Source organism: Erythrolamprus reginae, chromosome 3 (assembly GCF_031021105.1).
Source record: "Erythrolamprus reginae isolate rEryReg1 chromosome 3, rEryReg1.hap1, whole genome shotgun sequence".
Taxonomy (NCBI): domain Eukaryota; kingdom Metazoa; phylum Chordata; class Lepidosauria; order Squamata; family Dipsadidae; genus Erythrolamprus; species Erythrolamprus reginae.
The window spans coordinates 46,294,367-46,307,188 of record NC_091952.1 but is presented as its reverse complement, the minus strand read 5'-3'; the positions used below and the strand labels follow the sequence as shown (position 1 = coordinate 46,307,188).

The 12,822-nt window shown below is 46.0% G+C and overlaps 1 protein-coding gene across 7 annotated transcripts in view; it reads left to right on the top strand.

Moving 5' to 3' along the window:
* Positions 1–12,822, top strand: part of SZT2 (SZT2 subunit of KICSTOR complex) — a 120,331-nt gene that overhangs the window by 71,314 nt on the left and 36,195 nt on the right. For all 7 annotated transcript variants that reach the window (XM_070745062.1, XM_070745057.1, XM_070745058.1 and 4 more), the window contains exons 42-49: positions 1,061–1,184; positions 4,389–4,541; positions 5,940–6,042; positions 6,365–6,479; positions 8,728–8,839; positions 9,841–9,959; positions 10,137–10,301; positions 12,141–12,228. In XM_070745062.1, the coding sequence (XP_070601163.1) occupies positions 1,061–1,184; positions 4,389–4,541; positions 5,940–6,042; positions 6,365–6,479; positions 8,728–8,839; positions 9,841–9,959; positions 10,137–10,301; positions 12,141–12,228 (979 nt within the window). The remainder of the gene's footprint in view (positions 1–1,060; positions 1,185–4,388; positions 4,542–5,939; positions 6,043–6,364; positions 6,480–8,727; positions 8,840–9,840; positions 9,960–10,136; positions 10,302–12,140; positions 12,229–12,822) is intronic.

Here is a 12,822-nt window from a genome sequence, read left to right as displayed (position 1 = left end):
CAAGCCAGCAATACTGACACCAGTTCTTAAAGGTGAGTTCTGGGGGGAAAAAGAATTGATCAGGGGAAAAATGTTGTTGAGGGAGAAATCTTGGCATATTGTTGTTAAGTTTTTGGTGCCAGCCACTGCCACTGGCTGGCACTCTCAGGTCTTTCTCTGGGTCTCAGTCACTTCCTCTCCTCTGCTCTTACAATGCTTCCAGGTCTCCAGACCCTCTGCAGTCTTATGAGGTCTTAATAGAAACTCCATGTGGGCTCAGTAGGGCGAGCTTCAGGCACTGTCTCAGTCTCAGTTCCTCTTTCCTCCTTCCTCTTTCTTTCCTCTTTCTTTCCTCTCCTTCCTCCCACTAGTTCATTCCTCAATAATAATAATAATAATAATAATAATAATAATAATAATAATAAGTCTCCGAAGAGGGGCGGCATGCAAATATAATAAATTATTATTGTTGTTGTTGTTGTTGTTGTTGTTGTTATTATTATTATTAGACTGTGATGTATAATAATAATAATAATAATAATAATATAATAATAATAATAATAATAAGTCTCCGAAGAGGGGCGGCATGCAAATATAATAAATTATTATTGTTGTTGTTGTTGTTGTTGTTATTATTATTATTAGACTGTGATGTATAATAATAATAATAATAATATTATAATAATAATAATAATAATAAGTCTCCGAAGAGGGGCGGCATGCAAATATAATAAATTATTATTATTATTGTTGTTGTTGTTGTTATTATTATTAGACTGTGTGATGTATAATAATAATATAATAATAATAATAATAATAATAATAATAATAATAATAGTAGTAATAGTAATAGTAATAGTAACAATTATTTATTAGATTTGTATGCCGCCCCTCTTCGGAGACTCAGAGCGGCAGTTTAAGTAAGTTTAAAGTAAGTTTAAAGAAAACTTACTTTTAAAAAACAAACAAACTCCTACTTCTTTGAGCCGTTTTTAACAAAACAACACCAGGGGGAGCCGAAAACTGTTCCTGATGTGAGGAAACAATTAAATTAATGCTTCCTGTCCTCTTCTCAATATAGCGGTTGCTGCTACAAGATCTACATGATAGCCACATTTGTAATTCTCTCTTGGTCGCTGAGAGTGAGGAGGATATCTGGAAAAGTGAAACGCCTTACACCTATCGGCAGCGCACTGGGCCTGATGGTAGGAGCTTAAAGATGATTCTTGCTTAATGGCTGTCCTGTGTAGCAACCATTCAGAGTTATAATAATGCTGAAAAAGCAGCTTTTGTGTGGAGTCCTCCTCCTTAACAACCCTTGCAGCAGTCTCTTTGGAACCAACAGACATTTATGACCATTACAGTCTCACTCAGTCACATAGAAACATAGAAGATTGACGGCAGAAAAAGACCTCGTGGTCCATCTAGTCTGCCCTTATACTATTTCCTATATTTTATCTTAGAATGGATATATGTTTATCCCAGGCATGTTTAAATTCAGTTACTGTGGATTTGCCAACCACGTCTGCTGGAAAGTTTGTTCCAAGCATCTACTATTCTTTCAGTAAAATAATATTTTCTCACATTGCTTTTGATCTTTCCCCCAACTAACCTCAGATTGTGCCCCCTTGTTCTTGTGTTCACTTTCCTATTAAAAACACTTCCTCCCTGAACCTTATTGAACCCTTTAACATATTACACATTTGCACCGTTTAGCAGGAACATTGGAAGTTGTGGTCATGTGACAGTTGATTTAATTATTGCAGGGGATTAGTTTAACAACCACAGCGGAAGTGAGGTTGTAACTCTCTCTGTTCTGGTCACATGATGTCTTGCATTTGAGTTTAGTGACAGATTCGGTGGTTCCCATTATGGTTATTGAGCTAGGATTGCTTATATTCTACCTGCGTTCTAGTGACTTACATCAACAGACTTCTCATCAATAACAGAACAACATAAGTCTCCCGCCACTCCTCAGGATGGCGCATTGGTTAGAGTGCAGCACTGCAGGCTACTTCAGCTAACTGCTAGCTGTAGTTCAGCAGTTCACATCTTACCACTGGCTCAAGGTTGACTCAGCCTTCCATCCTTCCAACGTGGATAAAATGAGGACCCAGATTTATTTATTCAATTTATTCAATTTTTATACCGCCCTTCTCCTTAGACTCAGGGCGGCTCACAACATGTTAGCAATAGTACTTTTTAACAGAGCCAGCATATTGCTCCCATAATCCGGGTCCTCATTTTACCCACCTCGGAAGGATGGAAGGCTGAGACAACCTTGAGCCAGTGATGAGATTTGAACTGCTGACCTGCAGATCTAGCAGTCAGCTTTAGTGGCCTGCAGTACTGCACTCTACCCACCGCGCCACCTCTTCTCTTTTAAAATCTTTTCTTGGTAAATGTGCATATACCGTATTTTTCGCTCCATAAGACGCAGTTTTTTTCCTCCCAAAGTAGGATGAAAAATCAGCCACGTCTTATGGAGCGAAGATGCAGGCAGGGAGGGGGGGGAGGCGCTGGAGCAGAGGGGGGGCGGCAATATACTCATCTGGAGACCGCCGCCTCTGTTGCCGCCTCTCCTCTTCCCAACCCTGAAGAGAGCCGCGCTTTTCAGCCTCCGGAAGTGCTGGGCTGGGGGACGCCTCCACCCCGCAGGTTTAGGAGGCGGAGCGGCACCGGAGGAGCGTTGGCGGTTCCGAGCCTTTGGGAAGGCTATGGGAATCGCTTCAGGAGGCGTGGAGGTCTCAGCCAGTCGCTCGCAGCCGGCCGCCGCCTGTGCGATTCCCGAGCCTTTGGGAAGGCTATGGGAATCGCTTCAGGAGGCGTGGAGGTCTCAGCCAGTCGCTCGCAGCCGGCCGCCGCCTGTGCAAAGTTTGGCTGCGAACTCGGCTGGCTAGCTGCTGCCTGGCCCCCTCCCTCCCCGAGGAGGGTCTCCCTTCGCACCACCAGCGGCGCTTCCCCCGCCAGCCAGCCAAGCCCCGCGCCCGCCGGAGCCGGCTCTTCGCTCTCCCCCCGCCGCCCGCCGCGTTTTCAGGAGGTGGGGAGGGTCGGGCGGCCGGCCAAGGCCAGGAGGGACGCCGCTGCCCCCCTTCCCTCTCTCCGCCTGCCGCTGCGCCTCCTGCTGAGCCTCCTCGGCCCCGCGCGGCGCCTGTCAGAGGAAGCTGCCCTGTCCCGGCCAGGATCCGGGGGCGAGGTCGTCGGGGTTTGAGGGGCCCTAAACCGCCCACAGCAGAAAAACAGAAAAAATAAGGGAGAAAGAAAGAGAGAGAAAGGAAGAGGAGAGATAGAAAGGGGGAGAGAGAAAGAGGGAGAGATAGAGAAGGAGAGAAAGAGAGAGATACAAAGAGAGTGAGTGAGAGAAGGAGAGATAAGAGAGAGAAAGAAAGAGGGACAGAGAGAAAGAAAGAGAGGGACAGAGAGAAAGAAAGAGAGGGACAGAGAGAAAGAAAGAGGGACAGAGAGAAAGAAAGAGAGGGACAGAGAGAAAGAAAGAGGGACAGAGAGAAAGAAAGAGAGGGACAGAGAAAGGGAGAGAGAGAAAGAGAAAGAAAGGTAGAGAGAAAGAGGGAGAGATAGAAAGAAAGAGAGAGGGGGGCTTGTTTGTATATTTTCCCAATTCCCCTAGGGCAGTGTTATTGTAATAAATATTTTAGCCTACTTTTTGGCTCAAAATATTTTTTTCTTCTATTTTCCTCCTCTAAAAACTAGGTGCGTCTTATCAGCAGGTGCGTCTTATAGAGCGAAAAATACGGTAGATAGGCATGGTTTTGCACCACCACAATTTTGCTCCCATCACTAAGTTTAATTATCTCTCGGGAATTGCTGTTTGGTAGTATGCAAATGAATTGAAGCTCTATTACATGGTAAACAAGATACATTTAATGTGCTGCTGCTGTTGTTCTACATTGTCTACCCACCTTGGAAGGATGGAAGGCTGAGTCAACCTTGAGCCGGAGATGAAATTTGAACCGCTGATCTGCAGATCTACAGTCAGCTTCAGTGGCCTGCAGTACCGCACTCTACCTGCTGCACCACTCCGGCTCTCTCAGATTGTTGGGGACGATATGCTGATTCTATAATCCACTTAGAGAGGGCTGTAAAAGCACTATGAAGCGGAATATAAGTCTAAATGCTATTGGTATTTCTATTCTGTAAGGTTTATTTATGGCAGTATCTTGAGTTGAAAATGTCCATTTTGTTTCCATTTACCCATTGCTGGTTATATATTTCCATACTTTTGTGCAAAGCTAACAGTATCTATTGTATGGTTGGGTTTCGATTGGGACGGGCGTATGTATAGAAAATATTTGTGCTTGATTTTGGGGCTATTTATTGAAAAGTGGGAGACAGGTCAAATTTGTGGAATAAACTTCTCTTTCTCCCTCTCCCCCCCCCCCCCGATTCAGATTATCCTGGAGAAGAAAGCTACCAGCCCCGCGACTACCTTGCAGCCACTATGCAGTTCATACCTGGCCACTTTGCCTGTGATGCAGTCTGGAGTACCACCATCCATGTGCATTCAAGGCTGAAGATGGGGCCCAATATGGGTGTCGCACGTGGTAGGTATTTGAAAGAAAGCTAGTCCTAGACCCACGGTGGCGAGATCCTATCTGCGGCATGAAAGCCATTGCTGTAGATCAGCTCCAGCGCACATGTCCCCTCCCCTCCGCGGCCCTTTTTCAAGTAAATAAAGGGCTGACATGGAGGCTCTGGGAGGGCGTTTCTGGCCTTCAGAGGGCCCCTGGGGGAGGCAGCTTTTGCCCTCCCCGGCCTCCAGGAAAGCTTCTAGAGCCTGGGGATGGTGAAAAATCCATTATGCCATCATGTGCTCAAAGCTGGGGGAGCATGGGGTCATGTGTGCATGCGTGGGGGGGGGGATTAAATAATGTCAGCATGCACATGCGCGACTCCTGTGCTCCCCCTGTTTTTGGCACATGATAGCAAAAAGGTTAGCCATCACTTTCAGACTGTCCATTTTTGGACTAGGCCTTGTATCCAACACAATAATTCCCTCCTTCCTGTTAGTTGGCGGTCCCTAGGACAGTGAGGGCTAATCTTTATTCCCCCGGGCACCAAAAGAATGTGGGTGGGTGCTATTGCACATGCGTGAGTGCCCACACCCATAACTCAATGCCTGGGGACGGCGAAAACAGCTTCCCCCGCCCCCCCAGAGGCCCTCTGGAGACTGGAAGCGGCCTGTTTCTCAACTTCTGGCGGGCCCAGTAGGCTTGTGTTTCACCCTCCTCAGGCTACAAAGGCTTCCTTGGGGCCGGGGGAGGGTAAAAACGCCCTCCCCCATCCCCGTGGAGGCTGTCTGGAAACCCAAAACGCCAAAGGTCAGCTGGCCAGCACAAAAATGCGTGTTGGAGCTGAGCTAGGGCAATGGCTCGCGTGCCAGCAGATATGGCTCCGTGTGCCACCTGTGGCACCTGTGGCATAGGTTCGCCATCACTGTCCTAGACTGTCCATTTTTGGACTAGACCTTGTGTCCTAACACAACAATTCCCTCCTTCCTGTTAGTTGGCAGTCCCTAGGAGATAGGAAAGGTATTGATAGGGCTGTAGGCCAAAACGGGATAGAGGTTCATGTTAGGCAAGATTAGGCAGCGATAGCAGCATTGGAAAGAGTGGGCTGCCGATATGGAATGTGGGGATGGTGGTCAGTGGCATCTGGGAGAATGCATCACGTAATTTAAAAAATTAGAATTTTAAAGGAGGGGATTCTGACATTAGAACTAAGATGGTGTAGTATCAAGATTTGAGCAAATTAAGACAGTTTTCAAATATTTGTACGTTTTCAGGAGATTGATAATTATGCAGGTGGGTTAATGAGTGGGTTGTAACCCTGAGGGACTGGTGGATTGGCTTCTGAAAATTGCTACAGATTGGGCATTAAACTAAATCTGTCAGTTTGTAAATTTGTGCTTCTCACTTTCTCTCTCTCTCTCTCTCCGGCAGCTATCCAAGCCCTGCGCTCTGTGCTCAATGCCTTCTCAGTTGGGAACAGGAAAAATATGTTTGTTTACCAGGAGCGTGCAACCAAGTCTGTTTTTTATTTACGGTAAGTTCAGTATGTCCTTGGACATCCCACCGCATTGTTCTCAAAAGTTCAGAGGAGCCTGCTTGGATCATCAGGAGCCTATTACCGACTCGGGTGCTGCCTTGCTTTTGTGCCTCGGAATGCTTTTCATTCAGTACAACAGTGTTTCCCAACCTTGGCAACTTGAAGATATCTGGACTTCAACTCCCAGAATTCCCCAGCCAGCATTAGCTGGCTGGGGGGTTCTGGGATTTGAAGTCCAAATATCTTCAAGTTGCCAAGGTTGGGAAACACTGCAGTACAATACACTTTCCCCCACCCCCCTTTTGTTATTCTAACCCAGGCTCTCCGAAACCACTTCTGGTGGGAAGGCCGGAGAAAATGAAACCCAAAGTCTAGTGTGCCGTTCACTGGCACTTTCCCGCAGCCAGGAGCCCATTTACCCTGAAGACTTGAGTGTAAGTATCTGTTACATTCACATGGAACCTGTGCGTCCTTGGTGCTAAGAGAGAGTAGAGAGAGTCCTTGTGCAAAAGGTGCAAAAAAGGGCAACAAGATTGATCAAGGAAATGGGGTACCTCCCTTATGAAACCAGGTTGCAACGCCTTGGTCTCTTCAGCCTTGAAAGACGATGTTTAAGGGGTGACTTGATCGAAGTGTATAAAATCATGCATGGGATAGAAAAGGTGGATAGAGAAAAAATATTTTCTCTATCACACAATACTAGGACGAGGGGGCACTCCCTAAAACTCATAGGTAAGAAAGCGAGGACAAATCAAGGGAAATATTTCTTCACCCAGAGGGTTGTTGGTTTATGGAATTCACTTCCAGAAGAGGTTGTGACAGCTGTCAGCCTGGATAGCTTCAAGGCAGGATTAGACAGATTCATGGATGCCAAGTGTATCGGTGGCTATTGAAACGGATGTCCATGTGCCGCCTCTATGTTGGTTGAGGCAGGCAGGATTCCCTTGAGTACCATTTCTGCTCAAGATCTCCATGGACAATTGGTGGACCACTGTGTGACACAGAATGCTGGACTCGATGGGCTTTGGCCTGATTCAGCATGGCTCTTCTTAGGTTCTTATGTTCCTTGACTTGCTATAGTAATTGGGACCCGAATCTCTCTTTCTAAGCAATGCCGTCGTAAACTGCAATCCTCTTGCTTAGTGACAGCAATCCCTATAGTTATGATTGCTGTTATTAACTGAATCTAATGACGGAATGGTCATCGGGCGAGGCAGCTTCCCACAGCCAAAGTCAGTAGAGAAGGAAGTTGCCTTCCTGCTGGCAGGTAGATGATCACTTCCAGATGGAGGAGAGCACAAGGTGGGGAGTGGGAGGGTGTGACAGAGGCATGGCACGAGGGTGCAGGGGAAGGTCCGTCAGAGTGCAAGGGAGTGTGCAAGAAGCATCTTACAGATCAGGAAGTTGCACAAAGGTGTGAGAAGATATGGGGTGGGTGCACAGGGATGCAATAATAATAATTAGATTTGTATGCCACCCCTCTCCGAGGACTCGGAGCGGCTCACAACAATAAAACATCATATACAAATCCAATGTTAAAACAGTTTTTTAAAAACCTCTATTAAAAACAGTCATTCAGCCCAAATACACCATCCATAAAATCAAAGGCAGCTAAGGATATATCAATTCCTCCATGCCTGGCGACATAGATGAGTTTTCAAAAGTTTGCGAAAGGCAAGGAGGGTGAGGGCAGTCCTAATCTCCGGGGGGGAGATGATTCCAGAGGGCTGGGGCCGCCACAGAGAAGGCTCTTCCCCTGGGTCCCGCCAGACGGCATTGTTTCGTCGACAGGACCCGGAGAAGGCCAATTCTGTGGGACCTAATCGGTCACTTGGATTCATGCAGCAGCAAGCAGTCCCGGAGATATTCTGGTCCGATGCCATGTAGGGCTTTATAGGTCATAACCAAAACTTTGAATTGTGACCGGAAACTGATCGGGAGCCAGTGCAGGCTGCGGAATGATGACAAAACATGGGCAAGGGATTGCACAACAGACACCACCGTGGAGGTTCCAATATCTCAGGGGCTGCCACAAAGAAGAAAGACTCAACCTATTCTCCAAAGCACCTGAGGGTAAAACAAGAAGCAACGGGTGGAAACTAAACAAGGAGAGAAGCAACTTAGAACTAAGGAGAAATTTCCTGACAGTCAGAACGGTTGATCAATGGAACAGCTTCCCTCCAGAAGTTGTGAATGCTCCAACACTGGAAGTTTTAAAGGAAATGTTGGATATCTATTTCTCTGAAGCAGTGTAGGGTTTCCTGCCTAAGCAGGGGGTTGGACTAGAAGACCTCCAAGGTCCCTTCCAGCTCTGTTGTTGTTGAGGTTAGTGAGAGTATGCAAAATAACACCATGCCGGTTTGGGAGGGAGTGTGGCTAGCACAGTACAAGCTACAGAAGGGTGCGCTGGTGGGAAACCTGTGACCTTCCCTGCCAGCTTTCCAACTGACTTTCTGGGGGAGCTAGCAGGGAAGCTGACAAATGGCAATCACTTGAAAGCGGTGCCCTTGGCACCTAGTTATAACTCTGGGGACTGGTTCTAACCACCATTCATTCAATGCCATTGGAATAGTCGGTGGCCAGAATGGCTGTGGGTCGATGACTGCCTCTATCCTGAATGCTTACAGTGGGAGCTTTGCTCTCTTCCCACCCAGGGATTGTGATGTTGCTTTTCTTTAATAGGGCTCTCACTCATCCTTGGCAACAGCCTCTTTCCGCAGCGTGGATTCAGCTCGTCCGATAAGCCAGATTGATAGGCACATCCAACTAGTGGTCCATGGAGTGGCACCAGCAGGTAGGCTGGGCACACACTTCTAATCTGGTAATGGATAAGGCAGAAGGAAGGAATGCCTGGGGAGATGCTGCTGTTGCTGGCAGAATAAAAGACACAAATTTAGAAGTCATATTCTTTTATGTTTCTCCTACCTCTCTCCATTGTAGCTCCTTTGTTCCAACATTTCCTCCAGCCATACTGTAAAGGCATTTTTGGGATCATGCCACAAGACACAACTCACTCTAATATATGCAACTGTTTGGTCTGTAATTACAAATAGCATTTAGATTTATATACTGCTTTACAGCCATCTCTAAGCGGTTTACAGAGAGTAAGCATATTGCCCTCAACAATCTGGGTCCTCATTTTACCGACCTGGAAGGCTGAGTCATCCTGGAGCCTAGGTAAGAAAGTGAGGACAAATAAAAGGAAATATTTCTTCACCCAGAGGGTCATTGGTTTACGGAACTCACTTCCAGAAGAGGCCATGACAGCTGTCAGCCTGGATAGGCAGGACTAGACAGATTCATGGATGCCAAGTGTATCGGTGGTTATTGAAACGGATGTCCATGTGCCGCCTCTATGTTGGTTGAGGCAGGCAGGATTCCCTTGAGTACCATTTGTTGGGGGTCAAGGGAAAGGGAGGGTTTTGCCTTCTCTTTCTGCTCAAGAGCCCCATGTACAATTGGTGGGCCATTGTGTGACCAAGAATGCTGGACTCGATGGGCTTTGGCCCGATTCAGCATGGCTCTTCTCATGTTCTTATGAGCCTACTGAGATTCGATCTGCCAAACTGCTGGCAGCCGGTGATCAGCAGAAGTAGCCTGCAGTACGGCACTGTAAACCACTGCACCACTGAGGCTCTAATTAGCATAGTAACAGCAGGTGAAAGAGCAGAGGAATGGCAGGGCAGAAGTCAAAAAACAGTATCCTAATTAGGTTAATTGATGGGTACTATAGCAGACCCAAGAGCTGTAGTGGAGTTCAGGTATAAGAAGCTCAGACTACTTCTCCTTTTATAGGACCTGAGATCACAGACGAGCTGGTGAAGGTTCTGCGTAGGCGCCTGGATGAAGCCACGTTGGATATCATCACGGTTATGCTTGTGCGGAACTGCAAACTCACTCCAGCCGATGTGGAGGTATTGACTGAAGGAAGTACTGAACTCGCTTCCTGAGATTGTTGTAATTTCCAACTGAAATAATTCCCCCCCACACACTTCTTAAAATAAGAGCTTTACTCCTTGACTAAAATCTAAAATCTTGTGGACTTTGTGGTCTCAAAAATATCAAAGTATTGATACCTATTCCTTCTGCAGTTCATACAACCTCCCGGCAGCCTGCCCACTGAAGTACTGCAGTTTACTCTTCCTACTTCGTGCCTGCCTTGGCTTCCAGCTGTAGCCTGCTATCTGCGACAGAATCTGCTGATCTTTCTGCACACACCCAAGTACACAGATAGCAATGTGGAGAACCACTTCAAGGTGAGAAAATAAGTTGGCAAGTGTTGTATTGCCTCTGTACAAATCGATGGTGAGACCACACTTGTGTACTGTGAGTACTTGAGTACTGTGTACAGTTCTGGTCACCTCACCTCAAGAAGGATATACAGTGGTACCTCGACATACGAGTCTAATTCGTTCCAGACCCAAGCTCGTATGTCGATCAACTCGCATCTCGAACGAATGCCTTTAGACTTTGTTTTTCCCGCCGAGATAACTGGAAGCATGGAATTCTTGTGCCACCTAGTGGAAGCTCGGCTCGTATCCCGAATTTGAGCTTGGGTGTCGAACAGAAATTTTGCTCACATCTCGGCTCGTAACTTGGAATACTCGCATGTGGAGCAGCTCGTATCCAGAGGTACTACTGTAATGGAAAAGGTATAAAAAAGGGCAACAAGTATGATCAAAGAAATGGAGCACCTCCCTTATGAAACCAGGTTGTAACGCCTTGGTCTCTTCAGCCTTGAAAGACGGCGTGTAAGGGGTGACTTGATCGAAGTGTATAAAATCATGCATGGGATAGAAAAGGTGGATGGAGAAAAATTCTTTTCTCTATCACACAATACTAGGACAAGGGGGCACTCCCTAAAGCTCATAGGTAAGAAAGCGAGGACAAATAAAGGGAAATATTTCTTCACCCAGAGGGTCATTGGTTTACAGAACTCACTTCCAGAAGAGGTTGTGACAGCTGTCAGCCTGTATAGCTTCAAGGCAGGATTAGACAGATTCATGGATGCCAAGTGTATCGTTGGTTATTGAAACGGATGTCCATGTGCCGCCTCTATGTTGATTGAGGCAGGCAGGATTCCCTTGAGTACCATTTGTTGGGGGTCAGGGGAAAGGGAGGGTCTTGCCTTCTCTTTCTGCTCAAGATCCCCATGTACAATTGGGCCACTGTGTGACACAGAATGCTGGACTCAATGGGCTTTGGCCTGATTCAACATGGCTCTTCCTATGTTCTTATGTGAGTGTGTGGTTACCTTGAACTGCCTGCTCAGTTACAGTTATGCTGGAGGGCAATTTTATGTCTAAAAATAAATGTTGGCTTCCCTGCTATATAATCTCACATTAGACTCTAAGATCATCCCTGTGATCTGGTATTACTATTGTATTAAAAAGAGCTACAATTATATATTATTATACTTTTAAGTGTTGCCGTTTTACTTTTGAAGACTTTAAATACACAGATAGCTGCATAAGCAGAGGGATAGAATCAAGATCACGTGAAGTGTTAATACCACTTTAAAATGCCCTGGCAAGGCCACACTTGGAATGCTGCTTTCAGTTTTGGTCGCCACGATGCAAAAAAGATGTGGAGACTCTAGAAAAAGTGCAGAGAAGAGCAACAAAGATGCTCTTGAGGGGGACTTGAGGCTGAAACACAGTTGTTGGAACTGGGTATGTCTAGTTTAATGAAAAGAAGAACTAGGGGAGACATGACAGCATGATATCTCAGGGGCTGCCACAAAGAACAGGGAGTCAGGCTATTCTCCAAAACAACTGAGGGCAGGACAAGAAGCAGTAGATGGAAACTAATCAAGGAGAGAAGCGACCTAGAACTAAGGAGAAATTTCCTGATAGAACAATTTTTCAGTGGAACAACTTGCTTCCAGAAGTTGTGAATGCTCCAACACTGGAAGTTTTTAAGAAGAGATTGAACCATTTGCCTGAAATACTACAGGCTTTCCTGCATGAGCAGGGGGTTGGACTAGAGGACTTCCAAAGTCTACCCTACCCTTCCTTACCTTATTTCCTCTTTCTTTTGTAAGGAGGCATTTCTGAACACTAGCTTGAAGTAACCACTTTTTTCTTGCTTTTCAGCATTGCCTGAACCAGAATAGCAGCAGCAATCCTGAACTGGATCTCTATTTATATAATAAACCAGGAGGTCAAGGCACTGGTGGCAAAGGTAATAAGCATCCCTGCTATATTACCACAGCATAAAGACTAGAACACTCTAGCAATAAACCAGAGCACTTTTGGACAATCTTAGATACATGAGGATGAAGGCTAGTTAGGCTACCAAAAAAATAGAAGATTCTGTGAAGAGCTATCTTGTTTGGTCTATATCAAGGGCAGGCAAAGTTGGCTCTTCTATGACATGTGGACTTCAACTCCCAGATTCCTGAGCTAGCATGATTGGGTCAGGAATTCTGGGAGTTGAAGTCCACATGTCATAGACGAGCCAACTTTGCCTACCCCTGGTCTATATGAACCAAATTATTACACATCCGTGCATTTATATACTGTATCTTGCCGCGTTTCCAAATCTGTTGTTCTTCAGATGTGTTACCCATTCTTTTAAACCAGCAGAGTCCATAGCCATGTTGGTTATCTGGGTTATTGTCAGAATGGAAGTATAGTATAACTGGAGGATTAGTAAGCGCAGCTCTATTGCTATGTCCCTAGAATGGTGGAGAGGCACTACATTTTTAAAAATCCCTCTTTGCCATTTGTGGGTTGTAATTCAGTGAAATTTATTGTTGAGAAGCGATTGCACATT